General features: G+C 40.6%; 1 protein-coding gene across 10 annotated transcripts in view; it reads left to right on the top strand.

The window, feature by feature from the left end:
• Positions 1 to 13,225: 13,225 nt before the first annotated feature.
• Positions 13,226 to 24,595, top strand: part of camk2d1 (calcium/calmodulin-dependent protein kinase (CaM kinase) II delta 1) — a gene marked incomplete at its 3' end in the record, with an annotated part of 99,898 nt that continues 88,528 nt past the window's right edge. For all 10 annotated transcript variants that reach the window (XM_081359689.1, XM_081359687.1, XM_081359686.1 and 7 more), the window contains exons 1-2: positions 13,226 to 13,532; positions 13,979 to 14,073. In XM_081359689.1, the coding sequence (XP_081215815.1) occupies positions 13,471 to 13,532; positions 13,979 to 14,073 (157 nt within the window). In that variant the 5' untranslated portion in view covers positions 13,226 to 13,470. The remainder of the gene's footprint in view (positions 13,533 to 13,978; positions 14,074 to 24,595) is intronic.

The raw sequence follows: 24,595 nt of genomic DNA, 5'->3' as shown, positions 1-24,595 counted from the left end.
TCTCGACAGGACCTCTGCTCCTATATTCTGACCACAGGAGGATTTGGCGCGCCCGTTTGCAAAGTGGACGCGAGCGCAAACCCCCCTGGTGATTTATGTAGGCGACCACCAATGTATTGTGCGGACAAGCTTGTGATGGCCCCTGAGGTCTGTGCGGAAAATCTTCAAAGCATGAAATACAGATGGTTGGTGTGCCATGAGAGATGATGGTCCCTCTGAGTCGAGCGTCCTTCCAGGATCGCTCCCCAGCCTGTGAGAGAGGCATCTGTCATTAGCAATTTGCGTCAAGAAGCTCCTAACATGTGGCCATGGGACAGGAACCAAGGCTTCTTCCACATAACCAGGACACGTAAGCATTGCCGCGTAACCCTGATCATGCGAAAGGGGTTGGTCCTCGGGGAAAACCCTCTGGTCCTGAGCCACCACTGCAGGGTCTCATGTACAACAGTCCAAAAGGTTTCACGTTGGACGCTGCTGCCATCAGACCCAACAGTCTCTGGAACTTTTTGACAGTGAGTGACTGGCCTAGCTTTATACTTTCCACAGCCGAAAGGATGGACTGTCGTGCTGGTGAGAGGCATGCCGACATCGACGTTGAGTCCCAAACCACACCTAGAAAAGTGCTCCTCTGAAGCGTAGAAAGCACACTCTTTTTGGCATTTAGCCGTAACCCCAACTCTTTCATGTGGGCGAGAACGACATCTCGATGCCGAACCGCCAACTGATGCGACTGAGCTAGAATCATCCAATCGTCGATGTAGTTCATAATGCGAATACCCTGCAGACGCAGTGGTGCCAGAGCTGCATCCACGCATTTGGTAAATGTGCAGGGTGATAGTGCTAGGCCGAACGGAAGAACTCGATATTTATAAGCTTTGCCCCCGAAAGCGAACCTCAGGAACATCCTGTGATGTGGAAGGATCAGGGGGGCAGGGTTTCATATTATTTTGAAGTTTCCCCAGGCGCTGCCATTGATTAGCGGACCCTCACCTGCTGTTAAAGGAACACTCCACCGTTTTTAAAAATAGGGCTTATTCACCTTCTTTCCTACATTTAGATAGGTGGGCAAATGCATTTTGGTCTCAGTGCATGCATTGTTTTAGTTTGGCAGGGTCGGCGCTAGCTTAGCTTAGCATAATGAATGGAATCCTTTGTTGCCAGCTAGCATGTCCTGAGTAAAAGTGATATAAAAAAATTTGAAAAACCCACCTAATTCCTTCTTGTGGCCTGCTTATTCACAACAAGTACAAATAGCGATGCAGATTAACACTAGGCGATTTCCTAGGCAGATATTGACTTGGGACTATATTAGGGGGATGCACAGGCGAAGCACTGCTACTTGGGCGCAGAGATATCACGCTTCGCCTGTGCTTCCCCCTAATATAGTCCTTAATATATAAGTCAATATCTGCCTAGGAAATCGCCTAGTGTTAATCTGCATCACTATTTGTACTTGTTGTGAATACGCAGGCCACAAGAAGTAATTAGGTGGGTTTTTAAAAAAATTTATATCACTTTTACTCAGGACATGCTAGCTGGCAACAAAGGATTCCATTCATTATGCTAAGCTAAGCTAGCGCCGACCCTGTCAAACTAAAACAATGCATGCACTAAGACAAAAATGCATTTGCCCACCTATCTAAATGTAGGAAAGAAAGTGAATAAGCCCTATTTCAAAAAACGGTGGAGTGTTCCTTTAACATCCCATTGACTCCCATTCATTTTGGCGTCACTTTGACAGTGAATAACTTTACATCTGAGGCGTTTAAAGACTCCATTTGTCCATTATTTATTTCTAAAGAAACACGAAAACGTATAAAAGGCTCCATTACCTTGTATCTTACGTTATGGCCCCGTATGCAGTTTTTGTAAAAATAGGCTAACGATTGCGTCATAACCCGCGACTCTCTGTCGCACAGTAGAGAGATTACTGTATGGACAGGAGGAGAAGCTCGCGGGTGATCGGGGGGACGTGGAGGCAAAATGACAAAATAATTCATCAGAATACTTAGCAAAAGTGTCTCCTGCTCCAAGCTCATGGACAGCTCCTACTCACACTCTCCGTCTCTGCAAGTTTCGGAAGGGAATGATTCAGATTTCTCTCGGCACAGCAACTAGAAGACAGACGGGTTGCTCACGTCACATCTACGTCGTCAAGCTCAGTTTGAGTCCGCGCAGTCGCTCCGCCATCAGGAAGTGAGAGCTTCTAACTGACTTCACTTGTCTCCGTTGAATCCAATGGGGTCGCTGTGTCCAGTTTATATACTGTCTATGGGAAGGATGGATATATGGAAATATGCACCCTTGAGATCTATCTTGACAATCCAGTCCTCGGACCTGATCTGTGGTACGATTTGTCTCAGTGTTAACATTTTGAACTTCAGTTGCATAACAGACTTGTTTAGAACTTGAAGATCCAAAATGGGACGCAACCCCCTGTCCTTCTTTGGAACTATGAGATACCGGCTGTTACCGATTGAAATACTGACCCAGTTTCCCTGTTGGAGGGAGGTACATGTTCTATGGCCCCTTTCTCTAACAGGGTCTTCACTTCTTGTTCCATAACCAGATCCTGCTCGGGGCTGCGGTGGGTAGGACCCCCTGGAGACCCGAACTGTATTTGATAACCCTTTTTCTATGGTCTGCAGGACCCAACGAGAAACATTTGAACAGAAGCTTCCACACTGCCAAACACTCTACTAGAGGAACCAGCCTCTCGAGACTGCCTTCTGGATTCAATATGACCCATTCTAAAAAAACATCCACTGATTATTACCGTTACTGTGCATCAAATATTGAAGTCTCTGTCATCGGTTGGTACTTCATTATTACCTACATTGTGTATATATGTTGTCTTACAAAGTGTAACACAAAATCTACTGTTGTTTACTGAAATGTTTCTTAGTAAGCCATAAACTTTAACAACATTAATTCAGTGCTGTATTGTCTGAGTTCAATGTAAAACAGAGCATTACAAAGGATACTTCAAATAAATAACTATTGTTTTTTTTCAGTGTTGGTGAGAAAAGAGAAAGTCTCTCCTCTCGCTCGGCCGTTCGTAATGCCAAGGTTATAAAACAAAGTACAGTGTTATAAATGTATGTTCATTTTTTTAATTAAAATATATTTTTTTTTATATATAAACTTTTTTAGATTTGCAATGTTAATAATCATGGAAATGCATCATCACAGTCCGTGAAAAACAGTGTATTTGCTACAGTTAAATAATAAATATGTGTGAAATGTGTGTATAGTCTCACCAATCTGTAGCACTGTTCTTCAGTGTTCAACAGAGACGAGGAAACACAAGCTCTTATAGTGAAATATCACACCCCTTCTGTGTCATAAACCTGTTACGGCTGAAGGGTTTTTATATTCTGAGAAATGAATGACTCTCTTACAAAGAAAAAGTTATGTTTATGTTTGATCTTTATACCATGACACTGACTTTAATATTGTTGCATTATGATGCATGTATGATGACAAGTTGATGCATTTATCGAGCCATTAATAACAAGTCTATACACACAAATATGGGTACAGTATATGCATATATTTGTTTTCCATTTTTTTGTAGAGATGGTCAAATCAAGTCAGCTTTATTTATTTAGTGCTTTTTACAGTACAGATTGTTTCAAAGCATCTTTTCAGAGATAACATGACAATAATGCAACAGTTCTGGCATCATCGGGTCGTGCTGCTCATCATCGAGGAGATTCATCCGCATATGAAGCGCTTTGAGTGCAGAGAAAAACACTATACTGTATAAATGTGGCAAATTATTATTGTTATTATTATGTGATTTAGGGAATATGAGGGACAAATGAATGGTTTTACACATTATGCATCACAATATATTGTATTTTGTGTCAAAGACAATATATATTCACTACTACTAAAAACTGCTGATTAGATTTAGCAATATATACAGTATGTTGTTAATTATGTAACCTTTTATTTCAAAGTGAAGCTGAGAAAACGTGATTGAGGAACAAGAATTTGAAAAGGTCTTTTTTTATTATTGTTAATTTTATGGTACTAATCTTTATTTATTTTATTTATTTATTTGTTGTTTGTTTGTTTGTTTGTTATCAGGGTCTATGGAAAACCATGTGCATGAAAGTTAATTAACATTTTATGTAAATTGTGCAGTATTGTATAAAATCCACCGGACTGAAGGAATGACCGCATGTATTCACTCACTTCAGGAAGTGTCTGTTTAAATGAAAAGCATATGTATTTACTGGGAAAAGGGAAGGTTTTTCCCTGAAACAATATTCATGAAAGCAATTTCCTTTCTCTGAAAATGAAATTTATGACACAATAACACCTGTGAGAGTTTAATGTACAATATTCTGCTCATTTAAAGCAGTTCTGATGATTGGATTATAATTTAGATATCAGAGTCCTCAGTAAAGGAGTTAATAGATATTTAATACTGTATATATATATATATATATATATATATATATATATATATATATATATATATATATATATATATATATATATATATATGCTTTTCTGCAGATTCATATTTCTATTTGTTTTCAGTTCAACAATCTATGACATGTTTTACAGGCATGTAGGAGCAGATTGAAATTTAACTTTAAATAAAACTAAAAAAAAAAAGCAGGTTGACGATCTGTATTAGTCTATGTTTATATTTATGCATTTTTTAAGTATTTGCACTCAAAGATTATTACAGTTTTTCTCAATTGTTTACACACATGTTCTGAAAGCGTGCCTCATATTCTCAGAACTCCACACACAAATTAAAAACACACACACACACACACACACACACACACACACACACACACACACACACACACACACACACAATGGGCAAAACCCCTCAGTTCTCCTGCAAAATGAAACTTTACATTCAAAACAATGTTATTTCTTCTCAAAATGGTATTTTGTTTTCAAATGACACACACAAACCATCATATGAATAGACATTTATAAGAACCAGTTGAACACAGATGTGCTCACTGTAAAACACTTCTTCTCCATTCATCATAATGACTTAGGCCTTTTTTTGGTTCAGTGTTACACTTACAGACAGTAAATACATAAGTGTGTTGTAAAATATTTGAGAATATTGTTTTTATACTCAGAACACACAAATACACGGTAACAAATATATTTTATTTTTCCCACAAAAACAATGTACACAGTGTACATCCCAACCACCACACAGTTGTACATATAGTGGTCTACATACAGAACAACAGAAGAATTGACTGTATACAGTTACAGTAAAAAACAAAATCCGATGTTGGCATCCATTGCTCCATTGAAGAGCTGACCTGTTGAAGAGCTCACCTGTTGAAGAGCTGACCTGTTGAAGAGCTGACCTGTTGAAGAGCACACCTGTTGAAGAGCTCACCTGTTGAAGAGCTGACCTGTTGAAGAGCTGACCTGTTGAAAAGCTTACCTGTTGAAGAGCTGACCTGTTGAAGAGCTGACCTGTTGAAGAGCTCACCTGTTGAAGAGCTGACCTGTTGAAGAGCTGACCTGTTGAAGAGCACACCTGTTGAAGAGCTGACCTGTTGAAGAGCTGACCTGTTGAAGAGCACACCTGTTGAAGAGCTGACCTGTTGAAGAGCACACCTGTTGAAGAGCTCACCTGTTGAAGAGCTCACCTGTTGAAGAGCTGACCTGTTGAAAAGCTCACCTGTTGAAGAGCTCACCTGTTGAAGAGCTCACCTGTTGAAGAGCTGACCTGTTGAAGAGCTCACCTGTTGAAGAGCTCACCTGTTGAAGAGCTGACCTGTTGAAGAGCACACCTGTTGAAGAGCTCACCTGTTGAAGAGCTGACCTGTTGAAGAGCTCACCTGTTGAAGAGCTGACCTGTTGAAGAGCTCACCTGTTGAAGAGCTGACCTGTTGAAGAGCTCACCTGTTGAAGAGCTCACCTGTTGAAGAGCTGACCAGTTGAAGAGCTGACCTGTTGAAGAGCTCACCTGTTGAAGAGCTCACCTGTTGAAGAGCTGACCTGTTGAAGAGCTGACCTGTTGAAGAGCGCACCTGTTGAAGAGCTGACCTGTTGAAGAGCTCACCTGTTGAAGAGCTCACCTGTTGAAGAGCTCACCTGTTGAAGAGCTGACCTGTTGAAGAGCTGACCTGTTGAAGAGCTCACCTGTCGAAGAGCTGACCTGTCGAAGAGCTCACCTGTCGAAGAGCTCACCTGTCGAAGAGCTGACCTGTTGAAGAGCTCACCTGTTGAAGAGCTCACCTGTTGAAGAGATGACCTGTTGAAGAGCTGACCTGTTGAAGAGCTCACCTGTTGAAGAGCTGACCTGTCGAAGAGCTCACCTGTTGAAGAGCTCACCTGTTGAAGAGCTGACCTGTCGAAGAGCTCACCTGTCGAAGAGCTCACCTGTCGAAGAGCTCACCTGTTGAAGAGATGACCTGTTGAAGAGCTCACCTGTTGAAGAGATGACCTGTTGAAGAGCTGACCTGTTGAAGAGCTCACCTGTTGAAGAGCTCACCTGTTGAAGAGCTGACCTGTTGAAGAGCTGACCAGTTGAAGAGATGACCTGTTGAAGAGCTCACCTGTTGAAGAGCTGACCTGTTGAAGAGCTGACCTGTTGAAGAGATGACCTGTTGAAGAGCTCACCTGTTGAAGAGCTCACCTGTTGAAGAGCTGACCTGTTGAAGAGCTGACCTGTTGAAGAGATGACCTGTTGAAGAGCACACCTGTTGAAGAGCTCACCTGTTGAAGAGCTCACCTGTTGAAGAGCACACCTGTTGAAGAGCTCACCTGTTGAAGAGCTGACCTGTTGAAGAGCTCACCTGTTGAAGAGCTCACCTGTTGAAGTCACCTGTTGAAGAGCTGACCTGTTGAAGAGCTCACCTGTTGAAGAGCACACCTGTTGAAGAGCTCACCTGTTGAAGAGCTGACCTGTTGAAGAGCTGACCTGTTGAAGAGCTCACCTGTTGAAGAGCTCACCTGTTGAAGAGCTGACCTGTTGAAGAGCTCACCTGTTGAAGAGCTGACCTGTTGAAGAGCTCACCTGTTGAAGAGCTGACCTGTTGAAGAGCTCACCTGTTGAAGAGCTGACCTGTTGAAGAGCTGACCTGTTGAAGAGCTCACCTGTTGAAGAGCTGACCTGTTGAAGAGCTCACCTGTTGAAGAACTCACCTGTTGAAGAGCTCACCTGTTGAAGAACTCACCTGTTGAAGAGCTGACCTGTTGAAGAGCTGACCTGTTGAAGAGCTCACCTGTTGAAGAGCTCACCTGTTGAAGAGCTGACCTGTTGAAGAGCTCACCTGTTGAAGAGCTGACCTGTTGAAGAGCTCACCTGTTGAAGAGCTGACCTGTTGAAGAGCTCACCTGTTGAAGAGCTCACCTGTTGAAGAGCTGACCTGTTGAAGAGCTCACCTGTTGAAGAGCTCACCTGTTGAAGAGCTGACCTGTTGAAGAGCTCACCTGTTGAAGAGCTGACCTGTTGAAGAGCACACCTGTTGAAGAGCTCACCTGTTGAAGAGCTGACCTGTTGAAGAGCTCACCTGTTGAAGAGCTCACCTGTTGAAGAGCTGACCTGTTGAAGAGCTGACCTGTTGAAGAGCTCACCTGTTGAAGAGCTCACCTGTTGAAGAGCTGACCTGTTGAAGAGCTCACCTGTTGAAGAGCTCACCTGTTGAAGAGCTCACCTGTTGAAGAGCTGACCTGTTGAAGAGCTCACCTGTTGAAGAGCTCACCTGTTGAAGAGCTGACCTGTTGAAGAGCTCACCTGTTGAAGAGCTGACCTGTTGAAGAGCTCACCTGTTGAAGAGATCACCTGTTGAAGAGCTGACCTGTTGAAGAGCTGACCTGTTGAAGAGCACACCTGTTGAAGAGATCACCTGTTGAAGAGCTGACCTGTTGAAGAGCTCACCTGTTGAAGAGCTCACCTGTTGAAGAGCTGACCTGTTGAAGAGCTGACCTGTTGAAGAGATCACCTGTTGAAGAGATCACCTGTTGAAGAGCTCACCTGTTGAAGAGCTCACCTGTTGAAGAGCTCACCTGTTGAAGAGCTGACCTGTTGAAGAGCTCACCTGTTGAAGAGCTGACCTGTTGAAGAGCTCACCTGTTGAAGAGCTCACCTGTTGAAGAGCTGACCTGTTGAAGAGCTCATCTGTTGAAGAGCTGATCTGTTGAAGAGCTCACCTGTTGAAGAGCTGACCTGTTGAAGAGCTCACCTGTTGAAGAGCTGACCTGTTGAAGAGCTCACCTGTTGAAGAGCTCACCTGTTAAAGAACTCACCTGTTGAAGAGCTCACCTGTTGAAGAGCTCACCTGTTGAAGAGCTGACCTGTTGAAGAGCTGACCTGTTGAAGAGCTGACCTGTTGAAGAGCTGACCTGTTGAAGAGCTGACCTGTTGAAGAGCTCACCTGTTGAAGAACTCACCTGTTGAAGAGCTCACCTGTTGAAGAGCTCACCTGTTGAAGAGCTGACCTGTTGAAGAGCTCACCTGTTGAAGAGCTGACCTGTTGAAGAGCTGACCTGTTGAAGAGCTGACCTGTTGAAGAGCTCACCTGTTGAAGAGCTGACCTGTTGAAGAGCTCACCTGTTGAAGAGCTGACCTGTTGAAGAGCTGACCTGTTGAAGAGCTGACCTGTTGAAGAGCTCACCTGTTGAAGAGCTCACCTGTTGAAGAACTCACCTGTTGAAGAGCTCACCTGTTGAAGAGCTCACCTGTTGAAGAGCTCACCTGTTGAAGAGCTGACCTGTTGAAGAGCTCACCTGTTGAAGAACTCACCTGTTGAAGAGCTGACCTGTTGAAGAGCTCACCTGTTGAAGAGCTGACCTGTTGAAGAACTCACCTGTTGAAGAGCTCACCTGTTGAAGAGCTCACCTGTTGAAGAGCTCACCTGTTGAAGAGCTGACCTGTTGAAGAGCTCACCTGTTGAAGAGCTGACCTGTTGAAGAGCTCACCTGTTGAAGAGCACACCTGTTGAAGAGCTCACCTGTTGAAGAGCTGACCTGTTGAAGAGCTCACCTGTTGAAGAGCTCACCTGTTGAAGAGCTGACCTGTTGAAGAGCTCACCTGTTGAAGAGCTGACCTGTTGAAGAGCTCACCTGTTGAAGAGCTCACCTGTTGAAGAGCTGACCTGTTGAAGAGCTCATCTGTTGAAGAGCTGATCTGTTGAAGAGCTCACCTGTTGAAGAGCTGACCTGTTGAAGAGCTCACCTGTTGAAGAGCTGACCTGTTGAAGAGCTCACCTGTTGAAGAGCTCACCTGTTGAAGAACTCACCTGTTGAAGAGCTCACCTGTTGAAGAGCTCACCTGTTGAAGAGCTCACCTGTTGAAGAGCTGACCTGTTGAAGAGCTCACCTGTTGAAGAGCTGACCTGTTGAAGAGCTCACCTGTTGAAGAGCTCACCTGTTGAAGAGCTCACCTGTTGAAGAGCTGACCTGTTGAAGAGCTCACCTGTTGAAGAGCTCACCTGTTGAAGAGCTGACCTGTTGAAGAGCTCACCTGTTGAAGAGCTCACCTGTTGAAGAGCTCACCTGTTGAAGAGCTCACCTGTTGAAGAGCTCACCTGTTGAAGAGCTGACCTGTTGAAGAGCTCACCTGTTGAAGAGCTCACCTGTTGAAGAGCTGACCTGTTGAAGAGCTCACCTGTTGAAGAGCTCACCTGTTGAAGAGCTCACCTGTTGAAGAGCTGACCTGTTGAAGAGCTCACCTGTTGAAGAGCTCACCTGTTGAAGAGCTCACCTGTTGAAGAGCTGACCTGTTGAAGAGCTCACCTGTTGAAGAGCTGACCTGTTGAAGAGCTCACCTGTTGAAGAGATCACCTGTTGAAGAGCTGACCTGTTGAAGAGCTGACCTGTTGAAGAGCACACCTGTTGAAGAGATCACCTGTTGAAGAGCTGACCTGTTGAAGAGCTCACCTGTTGAAGAGCTCACCTGTTGAAGAGCTGACCTGTTGAAGAGCTGACCTGTTGAAGAGCACACCTGTTGAAGAGATCACCTGTTGAAGAGATCACCTGTTGAAGAGCTCACCTGTTGAAGAGCTCACCTGTTGAAGAGATCACCTGTTGAAGAGATCACCTGTTGAAGAGCTGACCTGTTGAAGAGCTCACCTGTTGAAGAGCTCACCTGTTGAAGAGCTCACCTGTTGAAGAGCTGACCTGTTGAAGAGCTCACCTGTTGAAGAGCTGACCTGTTGAAGAGCTCACCTGTGGCCCTTTCATGCTAAAGCTCTGATTGCTAACTGTAAAACTGATGAGTCAGTGTGCATATCTGAATGGCAGTGTGTTCCTTGTGAAAACAAGAGATTTTCTGCATGGAAATTGTGCCAGAAGCAGAGAATTGTGTGTAGTGTTTTGAAGAGGTGTGTTTTAGATCTGCAGTTTGAGTGTAAAGCAGGAACTGTGCTTGTAGTTCAGCAGGACTGGTTCAGGGGGTTGGTGAATGAGTTACATGCTGTGGTCATTGTGTCTCAAGTACCAGTATCTGTGTGTACACAAAAACTGTAAAATCTGTTAATAACCAGTTTTGTTTTTTTTCTCTGTAAAACGAAAGTTATAACCACTCCTGATTATTAGAATGAACAATCTGCCTTTGACTGAATGGAATGAGGTTCACCTGACCACACACCTCAATGCTTAATTGTTAACACTTCAATCTTTTTCAGTTTACTGTTTTTTTGTGAGCACATTTGTGTTCAGTCCAGTGTAAATATTTCTGCTGTGCGTATGTTGCACTTGTTTAGTGGAAAAAAAAAAGAAAAAAAAAAAGTTTCAACAGCATGTGTGTGTCTCTGCAAATATTTCGGTGCATGTGAACAATCTGAAGAATTTTCTACAATTTGAACTATTTTAGTATCATGGCAAAGCATATTAAAGATGAGAATGCTCTTCATTACGCCCAACAGTGTGTAGGCCTAGTTGGTCAGACAAAAATCCGCTAATATGAATGAAGTGCCATTTCGTGCAAAAGTTTTTATTTTGATAATGCTATTTGTAGTTTTGGTTGCAGTGCTTCATTTTGCAGTTTGGGTGTGTGGTTTTGTGAATTGTGTTAAGTATATTGATAAAACCAGACTAGTTTGCAAAATTGTGTGTTAGCAATTTAACTGTAATTTCTCATATCTCGCCTCCTGCTGTTGAATGCGATGTAACAGCGCCACCTGTCGGCGCAAACGCGCGTGTGCAACTCACTCTCCCAGCTCTTCGGTGAAGCCGACGCTGTTGAAGCCATGCTGAGAATCTGAGCGCAAACGTCAAATCTGCGGTCACTCTGTATATCCTTGACTCTGAAAGTTTCATATTTCATATAAGTTTCATATAAGGTTCATATTTTCCCTCTGTCTTTCCTTCATCCCTGCCTTTTAGCCGCTCTCTCATACTTGTTCTCAAAGGTCCTGCTTGTGATCATGTTGTGTGTGTGTGTGTGTGTGTGTGTGTGTGTGTGTCCATTAGCTATGTCCAAGAGCACCGCTAGTCTTTCACACAACACTTAAAAACTTACATTATTTATTAACACATACACAAAAAACATTAAAATACTCTCAATAACAAATCAGGGTCCAAAAACAACACACTTAACATACATTCAACATTACCATCTGTAAATATATATATATATATATATATATATATATATATATATATATATATATATATATATATATATATATATTGCATTTAAATTCTGTGCATAACCTCATATAAATATGATAATCCAAGGTGTGCCTTCACCTGCCTTTTAAAATGTAATTTCTGAGTTATTTTAATTAATGACAATGGTAAAGAATTCCACGATTTCATTGCCCTATATACAATAATAATGTGTTTCTATCCCGGTGGAGACTTCAACCTGAATGCACACTGACTCATGGGGACTCGTGTCAGTTTACTGTGTGTGTGTGTTTTCTATCCCGATGGGGACTACAACCTGAATACACACTGACTCACGAGGACCTAAATTGAGGAAACAAGCTTATAAAGTTAGTTTTTTTTTTGAAAATGTAAAAGTGCAGAAAGATTGCTTTGGGGGAATTCATTTTCACAAAATAACCCTTAATAAAAATCCACAATCAAAAAAGTGAGGAAAAAAAATGACAAATAGACCTAATTTGAAAAATCAAGAGGAGCGAGCGAGCTTTTTGTCAGTGCGCTGATTTTAAGTCAGTCGTGGATGAGGGGGAATTCTGCACCGGATTTACAGGATTAGTGTTTTAAGAGGATAATTGGTCATCCAGTTACCTCAAGGTGACAGTGCACAACAGTGAACAGCCCTGTATCATGCTTCAATTTAGACTAGAGTTACATAACAGTCTGTCAACGGGTCTATCCTCACACATTCACGAATATCCTGCAATATAATAATACATGATAAACTGTAGTGTTTTCAGACTCTTGTACACGCGCGTTTGTGCCGCCAGATGGCGCTGTTACATCGCATTCAACAGCAGGAAGCGAGATATGAGAGATTAAGCGGAGTTGGGAAATTCGATTCATTTTAGCGAATCGGTTCGTTAGAATGATCTGATCAAATGAATCGATTCATTGTTCCATTTGATTCATCACGCAATAGCGTTTACAAATTTCCCCGAATGGCATTTTACAGTTTCTTTTTCGAAGTGAAAATAATTAATTTCAAGCCTACTGCTGTTTATTACTTTGTGTTTTTATGAGCTAGCCTACAATGATTGAGGGAAATGTTGCAGTATAGGCCTATGTGAAACATCACAGTTTCAAAAGTTATTAATAAAGGCTCCATATAAATGTGTGTGTGTGTGTGTGTGTGTGTGTGTGTGTGTGTGTGTGTGTGTGTGTGTGTGTGTGTGTGTGTGTGTGTGTGTGTGTTAACTTGGCTGTGGGAAAATGAAGAATCAACTTTTCAGACAAATTATAATAATGACGATATAAATTCTAATTCTAAAATGTTCTCGATCTTGTGTCAAATAACAACTATCAATCAAATGAGGTTTATTTTTATTTCTATATCAAACGTGCAAAGTTCTCAGAAATGCAATATTTGTGTTAATGTTGGGTTCATACATTTTTGCAAAATGATCCCATTTTCGGGAAATAAAACTACTTATTTCCCTTATATCAATATGTTTTCTAGAATTTTACTCTTGTAACAAGAGTTCCTCTTTTCTATAATCGTAAATTGAGAATCTTAGGCATAGATAACAGCCCATAATAGCTCACAACAATGAATCCCCTGAGACTCGAATAAATGACACACGTTTTGCGAATCGGCTCTATCGAATCAGTAAAAAAGAACCGGTTCAAAAGAACAACACGTCCGCGAATCTCTGATCAGAAGAGGTGCGGCGCTTCAACTTCAAATAGTGTCAAACCAGAGTCAGTCTCTATCTCACACCTGAGAGAGGATTCGAAGTGGCAGACCTGGACATTTTCATTTCTTTCCTCTGTTGAAACCTTCACTTTTGCTCTGCATTGAGGATAATCAGGAAGAGTGACCGCAGATTTGACTTTTGCGCTCAGATTCTCAGCATGGCTTCAACAACCTGCACCAGGTTCACCGACGAATATCAGCTGTACGAAGAACTGGGAAAGTAAGTTCAATGATTGGTTAAGTTAAATTATTATTAAGTTACACTGGGACAGATTAGTTAAACGCAGACGCTTCAACCTGAGGTGTTTGAATGCACTGACTATACCTGATTACCTGTAAGTCATGACACTTTCACAGCGACAGTCGAGTATTCTGCTGTTTTTGTATTATTCTTTTCTCGTTCTTTGGCACACAGCAGAATCCCCCCAGTTTAAACCCCTAGTTTTATATGTTTCCTAAACAGAGTTGTGTTGATGTTGAGAAGCAGGAACACACCTAACCTATTCAACACAAGGCTCTCGTTTGGTTTCAGAAAGTCTAATTATTTTCTTTAAAAGCACAGTATTATTTTCAGAGTGAGGAACTTACAGGAGCGCCTTTAAAATCATGCATCCTGCAAAGAAAGAAAATAAAACATTATTATATTTTATCTTTTTTAACTTCCAGAGGAGCATTTTCTGTGGTGAGAAGATGCATGAAAATCTCTTCTGGTCAGGAATATGCTGCCAAAATCATCAACACCAAAAAGCTCTCAGCCAGGGGTGAGTACATCTGAGGAGACTGTGATGAACTCTCTCTGCATCTGTAGCTCTGACTTACACTAATGTAGAGTTAATACACAGGATTGGTTCATTGAGGGTTGCGTTTTAACCACAGTTAGGTCATTGTTTTTGGTTTGCGTGTTCAAAACCACAGCTTACTGTTCTTGGTCTTGTAGTGTTCATTAAATTGTTGCAAAGGCTTTTAATATTGTTCATACTCAGGGTTGTGTTGGGCTGAACAAACCATTAGCTTTAGGCATTAAAGAGGTCATGAACTGCATTTTTGACATTTCTACACTGATTTTAGCCCTAAATGTACGGGTCTCTTTTAAGTCTTAAATGTAAACGGGTATGATTGGGTATAAGGGTGTAACAATGTATCGTGTCACAATATATCGCAATGCAAAAATGCAACAATATGTTTCGTGGATAGTTCACCCAAAATAAAAATGACTGTGTGAGTTTTAGTGTCAGTACTACATCAAACTACTATATATAATGTTGAATATAATGTATAATAATGCAGTGAGGGAATATTTGTGGTCCTGATAATGCCAGATGTTACCAGTAAAAAGTGACAACATTATTTTAAATATATCTAGTCAGTGACAGAGATCAAGCATATTCATCTACAATAATTCTGTATTTTCAGCTTCAGAATCATGAATATTGTTATTCTGGTGTCTCTATTGTCCTGTGCTTTGGGTTTCAGCACCAAGTCCAAGAATATTGATTTACACACACCATGAAATATCAAATGTACCATTTTAGTTTTTGTTAACCTTTTATCATATGTATCACAATAATATAGTATCATGAGTTCAGTTTCGTGACATGAGGTAGGGTGACCATATTTTAGTTTTCAGAAAACAGAACGGGGGCGTGTTTAAGGGGTGGGGGCGTGGTTGGGGAGGCGTGGTTAGGGGTGGGGGTGTGGTTGGGGAGGCGTGGTTAGGGTTGGGGGCGTGGTTAAGTGGTGGGGGCGTGGTTGGGGGGTGAATGCATCAAAAAATACTTGACAAATGCATTCACAACCTTGCAACTGTGTTATTGTACTTTAATACATAAAGTAATACATCCTTTCCATTCAATGTTTGGCCCGCAACAACAGAATACTATAAAAAAAAAAAGTTTAGCTTACATGACACTATTTCTTTTCATGGCCATAGCATAGGTTAAAAATCTACTACTAAAATAAAAAATCTACTACACTATTTCAGTAAAAAAACTATTTCAATCCTCCTGATGTTCTCTTGTAGCCTATACTTTCTTTATGTGGGCTTTTAGGTCGCTAGCACATTTATTTGACACTGACGCGTGTACAGTTCATGCATTCTGCTTTACACGGATCCCGACCGAAACGAAAACACAGGAATTTTCTCTGTAAATCATCTGTGAATTTACATTTGGGGTTGTAACAATTGTTACATTTGGTACATTTTAAAGGGTTAGTTCACCCCAAAATTAAAATTCTGTCAGTAATTACTCGCCCTCATGTCGTTCCGACCCCGTAAGACCTTTGTTCATCTTCAGAACACAAATGAAGATATTTTTGATGAAATCTGATAGATTTCTGTCCCTCCATTGACAGCAACGTCATTGCAACTTTCAAGGCCCAGAAAGGTAGTAAAGACATCGTTAAAATTGACAATGACGTCGCTGTCAATGGAGGGACAAAAATCTCTCAGATTTCATTAAAAATATCTTCATTTGTGTTCAGAAGATGAACGAAAGTCTTATGTGTTTGGAACGGCATGAGGGCGAGTAATTAATGACAGAATTTTAATTTTGGGGTGAACTAACCCTTTAATTTCAGTGCTACTTTTGATCACGAGAAACTTGGCTTAACGCTTAAAATAATCACTTGTAGTAGAACTGAAAGAAACCTTTAGAAGCTTGATCCGCCCGTTATAGAGCCGCCCTTCGCTTCCCTTTGGTCCTTCATGGGTCGATCAGTCAATATCCGAGTAGGCCAGTGGTGTTGTGCGTTTCACATGAGCGGATGTTTGCTGAGTGCAAGCGTGGGACGGCTCCGGTGTGCCTGAATTGACTCATACTGTGTCTTTAATAGACTGTCAAGCCAATGGAAGAACTCAGGCCTTTGTGTAAAGGAGAAACCACTCACTTGAGGAATCTGAAGAGAATCTGACAGCAACAGCTGAAGGTCGACCTGTAGCGGAGAGTGCTGGGGTGGGGTACTTTCACACTGCTTTTAAAACCAAAAAAGTGAACTGAAACTTGGACCTGAGAGTTATTATGACGCTGGTTTCAAGTATGTTCAGTGTGCCATGAACTACGTACAATATGAATGCAAAGATGACTGGGTTATTTTTCAATCTATTATGGGTCAACTGAAAGTGATCTAAGTTCGGCTCTTTTATACAGGACTCAAGTGTGAACGCCTTTAATGAGTAATTCTTTTCGTTAGCAGCATAACACATAATTTGCTAATTTTTATTTTTGCACTTTTGTTGTAGGGGTGTGCGACATGACCAAAACCTTACACCATGATATAAGACGTTTTATTTCATGGTAACAATATATAATAATTTTATTCTTGTTATCAAAAAAAGAGGCAAATACTACAAACAACAGGACCAATGCAATAAAAGCAAACTAAGATGTCCAAGTACCGTAGGTTTATTTAACATAAGAAATGCTGCCGAAATTGAATAGTCAAATGTAAAAGCCGAACACTAGTCAGGCGTAGTCTTCTCTATATGAATTCAGTGTAATTTGATTCTTATAAAGATACAAAAGTTATTCAGTGAAGAGCAGTGAGTGATTTTAAAGGTCTTGATTAACGTTAATGACACAGACAGCTGCAGGTTTATTAGGCTGCCGTCACTTTAAATCTATGGTGTGCAGTTTCGTATAGACTAGCGATAGCAAGCTATAGCTTTGAAAGCATAAGATCTCGACCGCCTCCTCCAAAACACATGAACGCGCACAACCAGAGCAGAGTCTGCAAAGCGTCACGAGAGACGCCGTCTAATGACCTCACGTCTCAAAGCACAACACATTACAGTAATAATAAACGTAAAGAGCTCCGACCTGTACCCCCGACTGCTGCCGATTCATTTCACCGCTGATAGCGTTCCTGTAGAAGGCCTGAGGCCGCGATATATTTCATATCTTTAGACATCAGGGGCTTTCTCACAGGAACGTTTGCCCTGTTGTCTATTTCACATGTACAGATGTGGGCCGGATCTGGGCCGACACCGGGCCGACACCATGTTGCTGTCTGGGTGGTGTAATGGTGGAGAAGTACCTGGATTTCTGCGTCGGCCCATCTATCACTGTTTTCCATGTTCGTAGAGTTAGTTTGTGGTGTAAATATATAGGTTTACACAGATTTTTTTTAAATGGCGGGTGCTGGTGTTTCACGTGCACTCGGCCAGTCAAAGTACGCTGACGTCACTGGTAGTTCCTACAGTGCTCTACTCTGAAGTAGGAGCGTATTAAGTCTCCCAAAATGTGTTCCTATAACTACAATTGTTCCCAGTATTGTACTTCCGATAATAGTTAGCCTATAGGAACTATGAAAACATTCCTCTGGTTCGAAAGCCCCTATTACATCAGAGTGACCCCCAGGGGGAACCCTTTTCATGTTTGACCAAAAAGCCACATATATACACAGAGAGAGAGAGAGAGAGAGAGAGAGAGAGAGAGAGAGAGAGAGAGAGAGAGAGAGAGAGAGAGAGAGAGAGGATTAAACAACTTTTATTTAGACATCATTTATATCTCATTCACAATAATAATAATAATAATAAAAAAAAAAAAAAAAATATATATATATATATATATATATATATATATATAATATTCAAAAAAAATAAAACAATAAAAAATAAAAATACATTTTTTTTAAAAACCTAAGACCAATTGATCATCATGTACAACACATAGAACCTCATTGATACACCAGATTTCACAAAAAGCAGGTACATTATTTATGAGACTGTAATATGTAAATTCCATTCTCAATCTTGCTGCCACCAGACTCACACACATTACTCTAGAATTTGTTGCTGCCAACTCTAGGCCCTTGTTCTTTCTTGTTTTCCAAATGGACAATTTTGCTGTCCCTATTAGATAATTCAATAAACATACTCTCCTTCTTAATAAAAATCTATATTTCAACCCTCCTATAAATATTTTATCTGAAAATTCTTCTGTAAACCCCTGAAACCAAGTTCCAAGTAATTCGAACAAGTCGTTTAATCTATTGCATTTTAAAAACAGATGCTCTAGATCTTCACCCTCACCACAAAACCTACACTGCCCCCCCACTGCTGGGTTCAGGTGTGCCACATGCCTGTCCGTAGCTATCGCCCCATGTATGATCCTCCACTGCAGATCACCAGTTCGCTTTTCTACAGGGAGTTTGTACAGGGTCCTCCACCTGTCTCTAACAAGGAAGTCTGGTCCCAACAACTCTAGCCATCTGGAAGCTTTTTGTCTCTTCAGTGACCTCTGGTGTATCACCTTAACTGCTGTGTGGTAAAGTGCCTTCTTCGAAGCACAATCCAGATACTCCAGTTGAGGAGTCTGTAAATTCAAAATAGAATCGGCAACTTCCCCTTCATTCTCATCACGCATTAGTGACGAAATCTTGATCCTTGGAAAAACTTTCATGTCATTCTGATTTGACATTTGTCCTGTTGCTATACTTTCTCCATAAGTTCTTTGTACTGCCAGAGAAATTTCCTCCATCATTTTTGAAACAAGTCTCTGTGATCGTAAACCAGTCACTTCCTTAATATTTTCGACAGATTTCCATCCATCTTTATCCATTAGATGACCCAGCTTCACGATACCATTCCTGAGCAGACATGCTCGCACACTCACTGAGGACAAAAATCTTGTCTGGATCATGTTGTTAAAAAACAATGGTTCCTCAGGAGCCCAGTGAATAGAACTGCTCCTATCTCTGTCCACCTTTAAAACATTCCTCCACACGTGAAACATTGTCCGATAAAAAGGTGTAATTTCAGACAAATTCATATCCTCCAGTTTCATTAAAAACAGGTGTTTATCAAGACCAAGCCCACCTGCCCTCTGCAAGATGGCACATGCTGTAGGAGTCCATAACAAGTCTTTTTGATAAAGAAATCTTTTTGCTGCTTGTAATCTGAACGCGTGGATACGACTCTTAACGTCCACCAGACCATGTCCTCCTTCGCAAACTGGCAAAAAGATCACTGATGCTCGGACCCAGTGCTCGCCATTCCAGAAAAAATTTACCAATTTCCTCTGAATTTCACATATAATGTCCTCAGGTGGATCCATGACTACACACCTGTGCCATAGTGTAGACGCTGCCAGGTTATTGGCGACCAGAACTCTCCCTCTGTAAGACAACTGTGGTAATAGCCATTCCCACTTAGACAATCGGGCAGACACCTTATCCAGCATACCCTCCCAATTCTTCATTTGATATTGTCTATTGCCTATAAAAACTCCCAACACTTTTAAACCTTCCCTTCCCCATCTCAAGCCACCTGGAAGTTGTGGATATCCTACCCCGTCCCACTGACCCATAATATAACCCTCACTTTTCTCCCAATTTACTTTGGCAGTGGACGCTTTTTCATAAAGCTTAATATTCTCATTTAAACTTCTAATATCCTCTTGCCTTGTGATAAACACCGTAATATCATCTGCATAAGCAGACAAAACTAATTTAACACTTTCACTTCCATTTTGAAATAACACACCTTGTAAATGTTTTTTTAATCTATGTAAGAGAGGTTCAATCATTAGGCTATACAGCTGCCCAGACAATGGACAGCCTTGTCTTATCCCTCTACCAAGAGGCACTGGAGCACTAAGACCCCCACCAGCCTTTACCATGATAAACACATCGGAATACAACAATTTTACATATGATAAAAAGTTTTCACCAAAACCAAAATGTTTTAAAACATTAAACAGATACCCATGATCCACCCTGTCAAATGCCTTTTCTTGGTCTAATGATACAATCCCAAGATCACTATTATTAAGGTGGCTAAAGTCAACTAAATCTCGTAACACAAATATATTGTCTATAATAGATCTCTCTGGGACACAATACGTTTGATCTTTATCAATCAAAAACCCTAAACAATGCTTAATTCTATTAGCCAGACATTTTGACAGTATTTTATAATCCAGACATAGTAGGGACACTGGTCTCCAATTTTTCAATAAACATAAATCCCCTTTTTTTGGTAGCAGTGAGAGGACAGCACGTCGACAACTTAACGGGAGTGATTTTTCTTTAAAACAATTTAAAAATACTTCATACAAATCCACTCCAACTAGATTCCAAAATTGCTTATAAAATTCAACTGGCAATCCGTCTATTCCTGGAGACCGACCTGAAGACAGTTGCTGCATTGCCTCTGTGAGTTCCTTAAAAGTAATTTCATTATCCAGCAATTTCTTATGTCCATCTGGTAACTTTGGTAAATCAAGCAGTAATTCCTCAGTACTTTTAGAGTCACATGATTCTTTACTATATAATGACGCATAAAAGTTCACTGCCATTTTTCTGATTTCCACCGGATCAGAGGTTATAGTTCCATTTGCACGACGAAGATGATACATCTGTTTCTGTTGAACATTTTTCTTTTCCAGGTTAAAAAAATAAGAACTAGGAGCGTCCATATCTTTAATCGAGCAAAACCTTGCTCTAATCAGTGCTCCCTTAGCCCGTTCCTGTAAAAAAGATCCAAGTTCCATTCTCTTCTTTTCCAAAAAGTCTTTCTGCACAATTCCAGGATTATCCATAATTTCTTTTTCTAACTGCACAATGTCTCTTTCCAGTCTTTGTACTGTTACTTTAATTTGAGATGAGGTATGCAAGGTATAATTCTGACAAAAAACTCTTATGTGGGCTTTTCCCACTTCCCACCACTGGCTAATATTCTCAAAAAAACTCTTTTTCATTTTCCACTCATTCCAAAACATTGTAAATCTTTCACAAAACAAAACATCTTGTAACAGTTTAACATTAAAATGCCAATAATATGTACGTCTTGACAATTCTTTTATGTTAAGATCTAAACCAACCATATGATGATCTGAAAAGGCATTTGGTGAATGAAAAACATTCATTATTCTGTTGTTCCATATTTTTCCAAGATAAAACCGGTCCAATCTAGCCCCACACACAATATTGTCAGTCACTTTAACCCATGTGTACTGTCTTTCCATTCCATTCCTTACTCTCCATATATCTACCAAACCTCTTTTTTCCATTATTTTGGATAGTACTAAACTAGATTGATTATGAGGTTCTTCACCATTTCTATCAACAGTGAAATCTGTTGTACAGTTCCAGTCTCCCCCTACAATAATACACACACCATCATCAATTTTCTTAAGAGATTCATTCAGTTTCATAAAAAACCTCACCCTTTCTGACCCATTATTCGGGGCATATACATTTACAAAAGCAAACAAAAAACCCTCAAACTCTATTTTTGTTATTATAATCCTCCCCTTTTCAATTTCCTCAACATTTAAAATATTAACATTCAAATTCTTTGAAAATAAAATAGCAACTCCAGCACTATTATTTGACCCATGACTTAAGACGAGCTTTCCACCCCACCACATACCCCATTCTATTTCATTATTGTTATCAGTATGTGTTTCCTGTAAAAATGCAACATTAATCTGTTTTATTTTCAAAAATTCTGAAACCATTGCCAATTTCTTCCTGTCTCTACCCCCATTTATATTTAAGGAACCAACCCTCAAACACTCCATAGAAAAATGAAAGAATAAAAGGGATAGAAAAAGAAACCATTGTAAGAGAGACACCCTGTGCAACCTAATCATTGCTTAATAGTTTGAAGCACGAGATTTACCCTGACGTAATTTCGTTAAGAGTTTCTTCAAACGAAATCTCTTCTTCTTACTTAGTTCGTCATGGCTTACCGTTCTCTGTAGCATAATAACTGAAGCAATAAACTTATCCACATCTGGGAAAAAATCATTTACTTCAACTATCTTACCAAAAGTTACATCCAAGAAATCATTTATTTCCTGCAATGTATACAATTCTCCCATAACTTGGGAACCAAATTCAGAAATTTCCGAACAAGCATCGTCATCCACCATCTCATTGTCATCATTACTCATTTCAAAGCCCTGTGATGTTTCAGGTTGTGGCTCAATTTCACTTCCACCAGCCTCACTAATCACAATTTCTTCACCTACTCCACTTACTTCTGCTGTCACTGTAACTTCATCAGCCCTCATCATTCTCTCAGTATCCCTACTTTGGTTCACAACAACAGTAGGCTCCTCACTAGGCCTCACACTATCACCCACAGCAACGCCACCATCATGTACTTCACTCACAGCCTGAGGTTGTATTCCTCGATCTATTTCACGATTCCCATCATCAACATTCTGCTGCGTATTCTCAACATTCTGCTGCTTATTCTCAACATTCTGAGCCTTATGTGGACATGCAACCCTCTTATGCCCAATGTCTCCACATTCAAAGCATTTATTATTCCCGGTACTCGCATACACCAGATACGACTTTCCTTCATGCCCCAGTCTAAAAGAAACATTCAAATCTTGTTCATTCAGAAACATAAAAACTTGTCTTCTAAATGATAACACGTGCTTCAAGGCCTCATTTTTGCATCCAAGAGAAATCATTTTAACTGGACTAGCAAACTTTCCGTAACTCGCAAGAGCTCGTTCAATTTCACTATTCTTAATGAATGGCGGCACATTTGATATCGTCACTCTAGTAGTAGGTGTAACCAGCGGTGAAACAGTAATAAAGGTACCACTTACCACAATGCCGTTGCTTATCAGACGATTAACCAAATTTTCTTCTTTCACGAAAATCACCACCGCCTTATTCATTCGAGAAGCCGAGCAAATATTGTCGTAGCCGATCTGCTCCCCAGCCGCGATCAATACATCCTCCACATTTACGCCAGGTTCCGCCATGCACCTGACCCCATGACGGAGCGTGAGAGACGCTGCACTCCCCTCAGGAAGGGATGCCATCTCAGCTCCGTCAAACTTTCCAAACAACTCACGAAAACTTTCAGCTCACCTATCCAATATAATTAATTCCTTACTTATCCGTCATAACTTCCAAGTGAAAGAAATAAATGAAAAAAGGAAATAGGAAAAACCGCCCTCTCACCGCGTTCACCCGCACTCACACACACCCAAACGCTCCCCGCATGCAGAGAGAGAGAGAGAGAGAGAGAGAGAGAGAGAGAGAGAGAGAGAAGAAGAAGAAGAAGAAGATCTAAGTTTCATGTGGTTATGGATGTACCACAATTTTCTGAAATTGCCTGTACTGGTAGAAATGTCAGTTTACACCCTGAAAATAATGTAGTATTCCTATCATCTCAATTTCGCAATCTTGGTGTGATTTTTGACTCTCATTTGACACTTGAAGCTCATATCAAGAGCATTTCAAAATCTGCATTTTTCATCTCAGGAATATTGCCAGGATTAGGCCTTTTCTTTCATTAGCTGATGCAGAGAAGCTTGTCCATGCACTCGTTACCTCTTGGGTTGATCACTGTAATGTCCTTTATCTTGGCCTCCCTGCAAAGTCTATTAAGCGCCTGCAACACATCCAGAACTCACGGCACGTGTTCTTACTCGTACTCCTTCTCGTCAGCATTTCTCTGGGGTGTTTAGGACCCTGCATTGGCTTACGGTCCACGCATTGATTTTAAAACTCTTATTGTAACATATAAAGCTGTTCAAGGAACTGCACCATCATATGTGAACCGGGACCACAAAACCAGTCACATGGGTCAATTTTCTGAAATTGATGTATACCATTGATGTATGGTTTGTTAGGTTAGGACAATATTTGTCCGAGATATAACTATTGAAAATCTGGAATCTGAGGGTGCAAAAAAATCGAAACATTGAGAAAATCTCCTTTAAAGTTGTTCATTAATGTTCATGATTTTGCTGCATTCACTCTCAAAAATATATTTTTTATATATTTACGGTAGGAAATTGACTAAATATCTTCATGAAACTTGATCTTTACTTAATATCCTAATGATTTTTGGCATAAAAGAAAAATCGATAATTTTGACCCATATAACCTATTGTTGGCTATTGCCACAAATATACCCGTGCGACATGTGACTGGTTTTGTGGTCCAGGGTCACATATATGTGATTTAATTACGCTATATATGTCCTCTCGATCCCTCCACTCCGCCAACTCTGTGCCTTCCTAAAGACTAAAAACTGTGTGTGAAAGAGCCTTCTCTGTGGCTGTGGAGTGCACACTTTAACATTAAGCAGTTTTAAGAAACCGTTAAAAAGCCATCTTTATGGCTTTATGATGTATATTGTATTCTACCTGTTGTGGCATTTATTTTATTTTTTTTGTATGGTACTTGTTGTAGTGCTTTGGGTATAAGAAAAGTGCAATATAAATAAAATTTATTTTTATTATCATCATCCGCTGAAGGTCACCTCAGAATAGGGATTCCCTCTTCTTCACTCTGCATTTGTGCTCT

This window comes from Scardinius erythrophthalmus (assembly GCF_964197995.2).
Source record: "Scardinius erythrophthalmus genome assembly, chromosome: 2".
In the NCBI taxonomy this organism is placed as follows: domain Eukaryota; kingdom Metazoa; phylum Chordata; class Actinopteri; order Cypriniformes; family Leuciscidae; genus Scardinius; species Scardinius erythrophthalmus.
The sequence above is the reverse complement of the archived record's forward strand: the minus strand, read 5'-3'. Positions and strand labels throughout refer to the sequence as shown.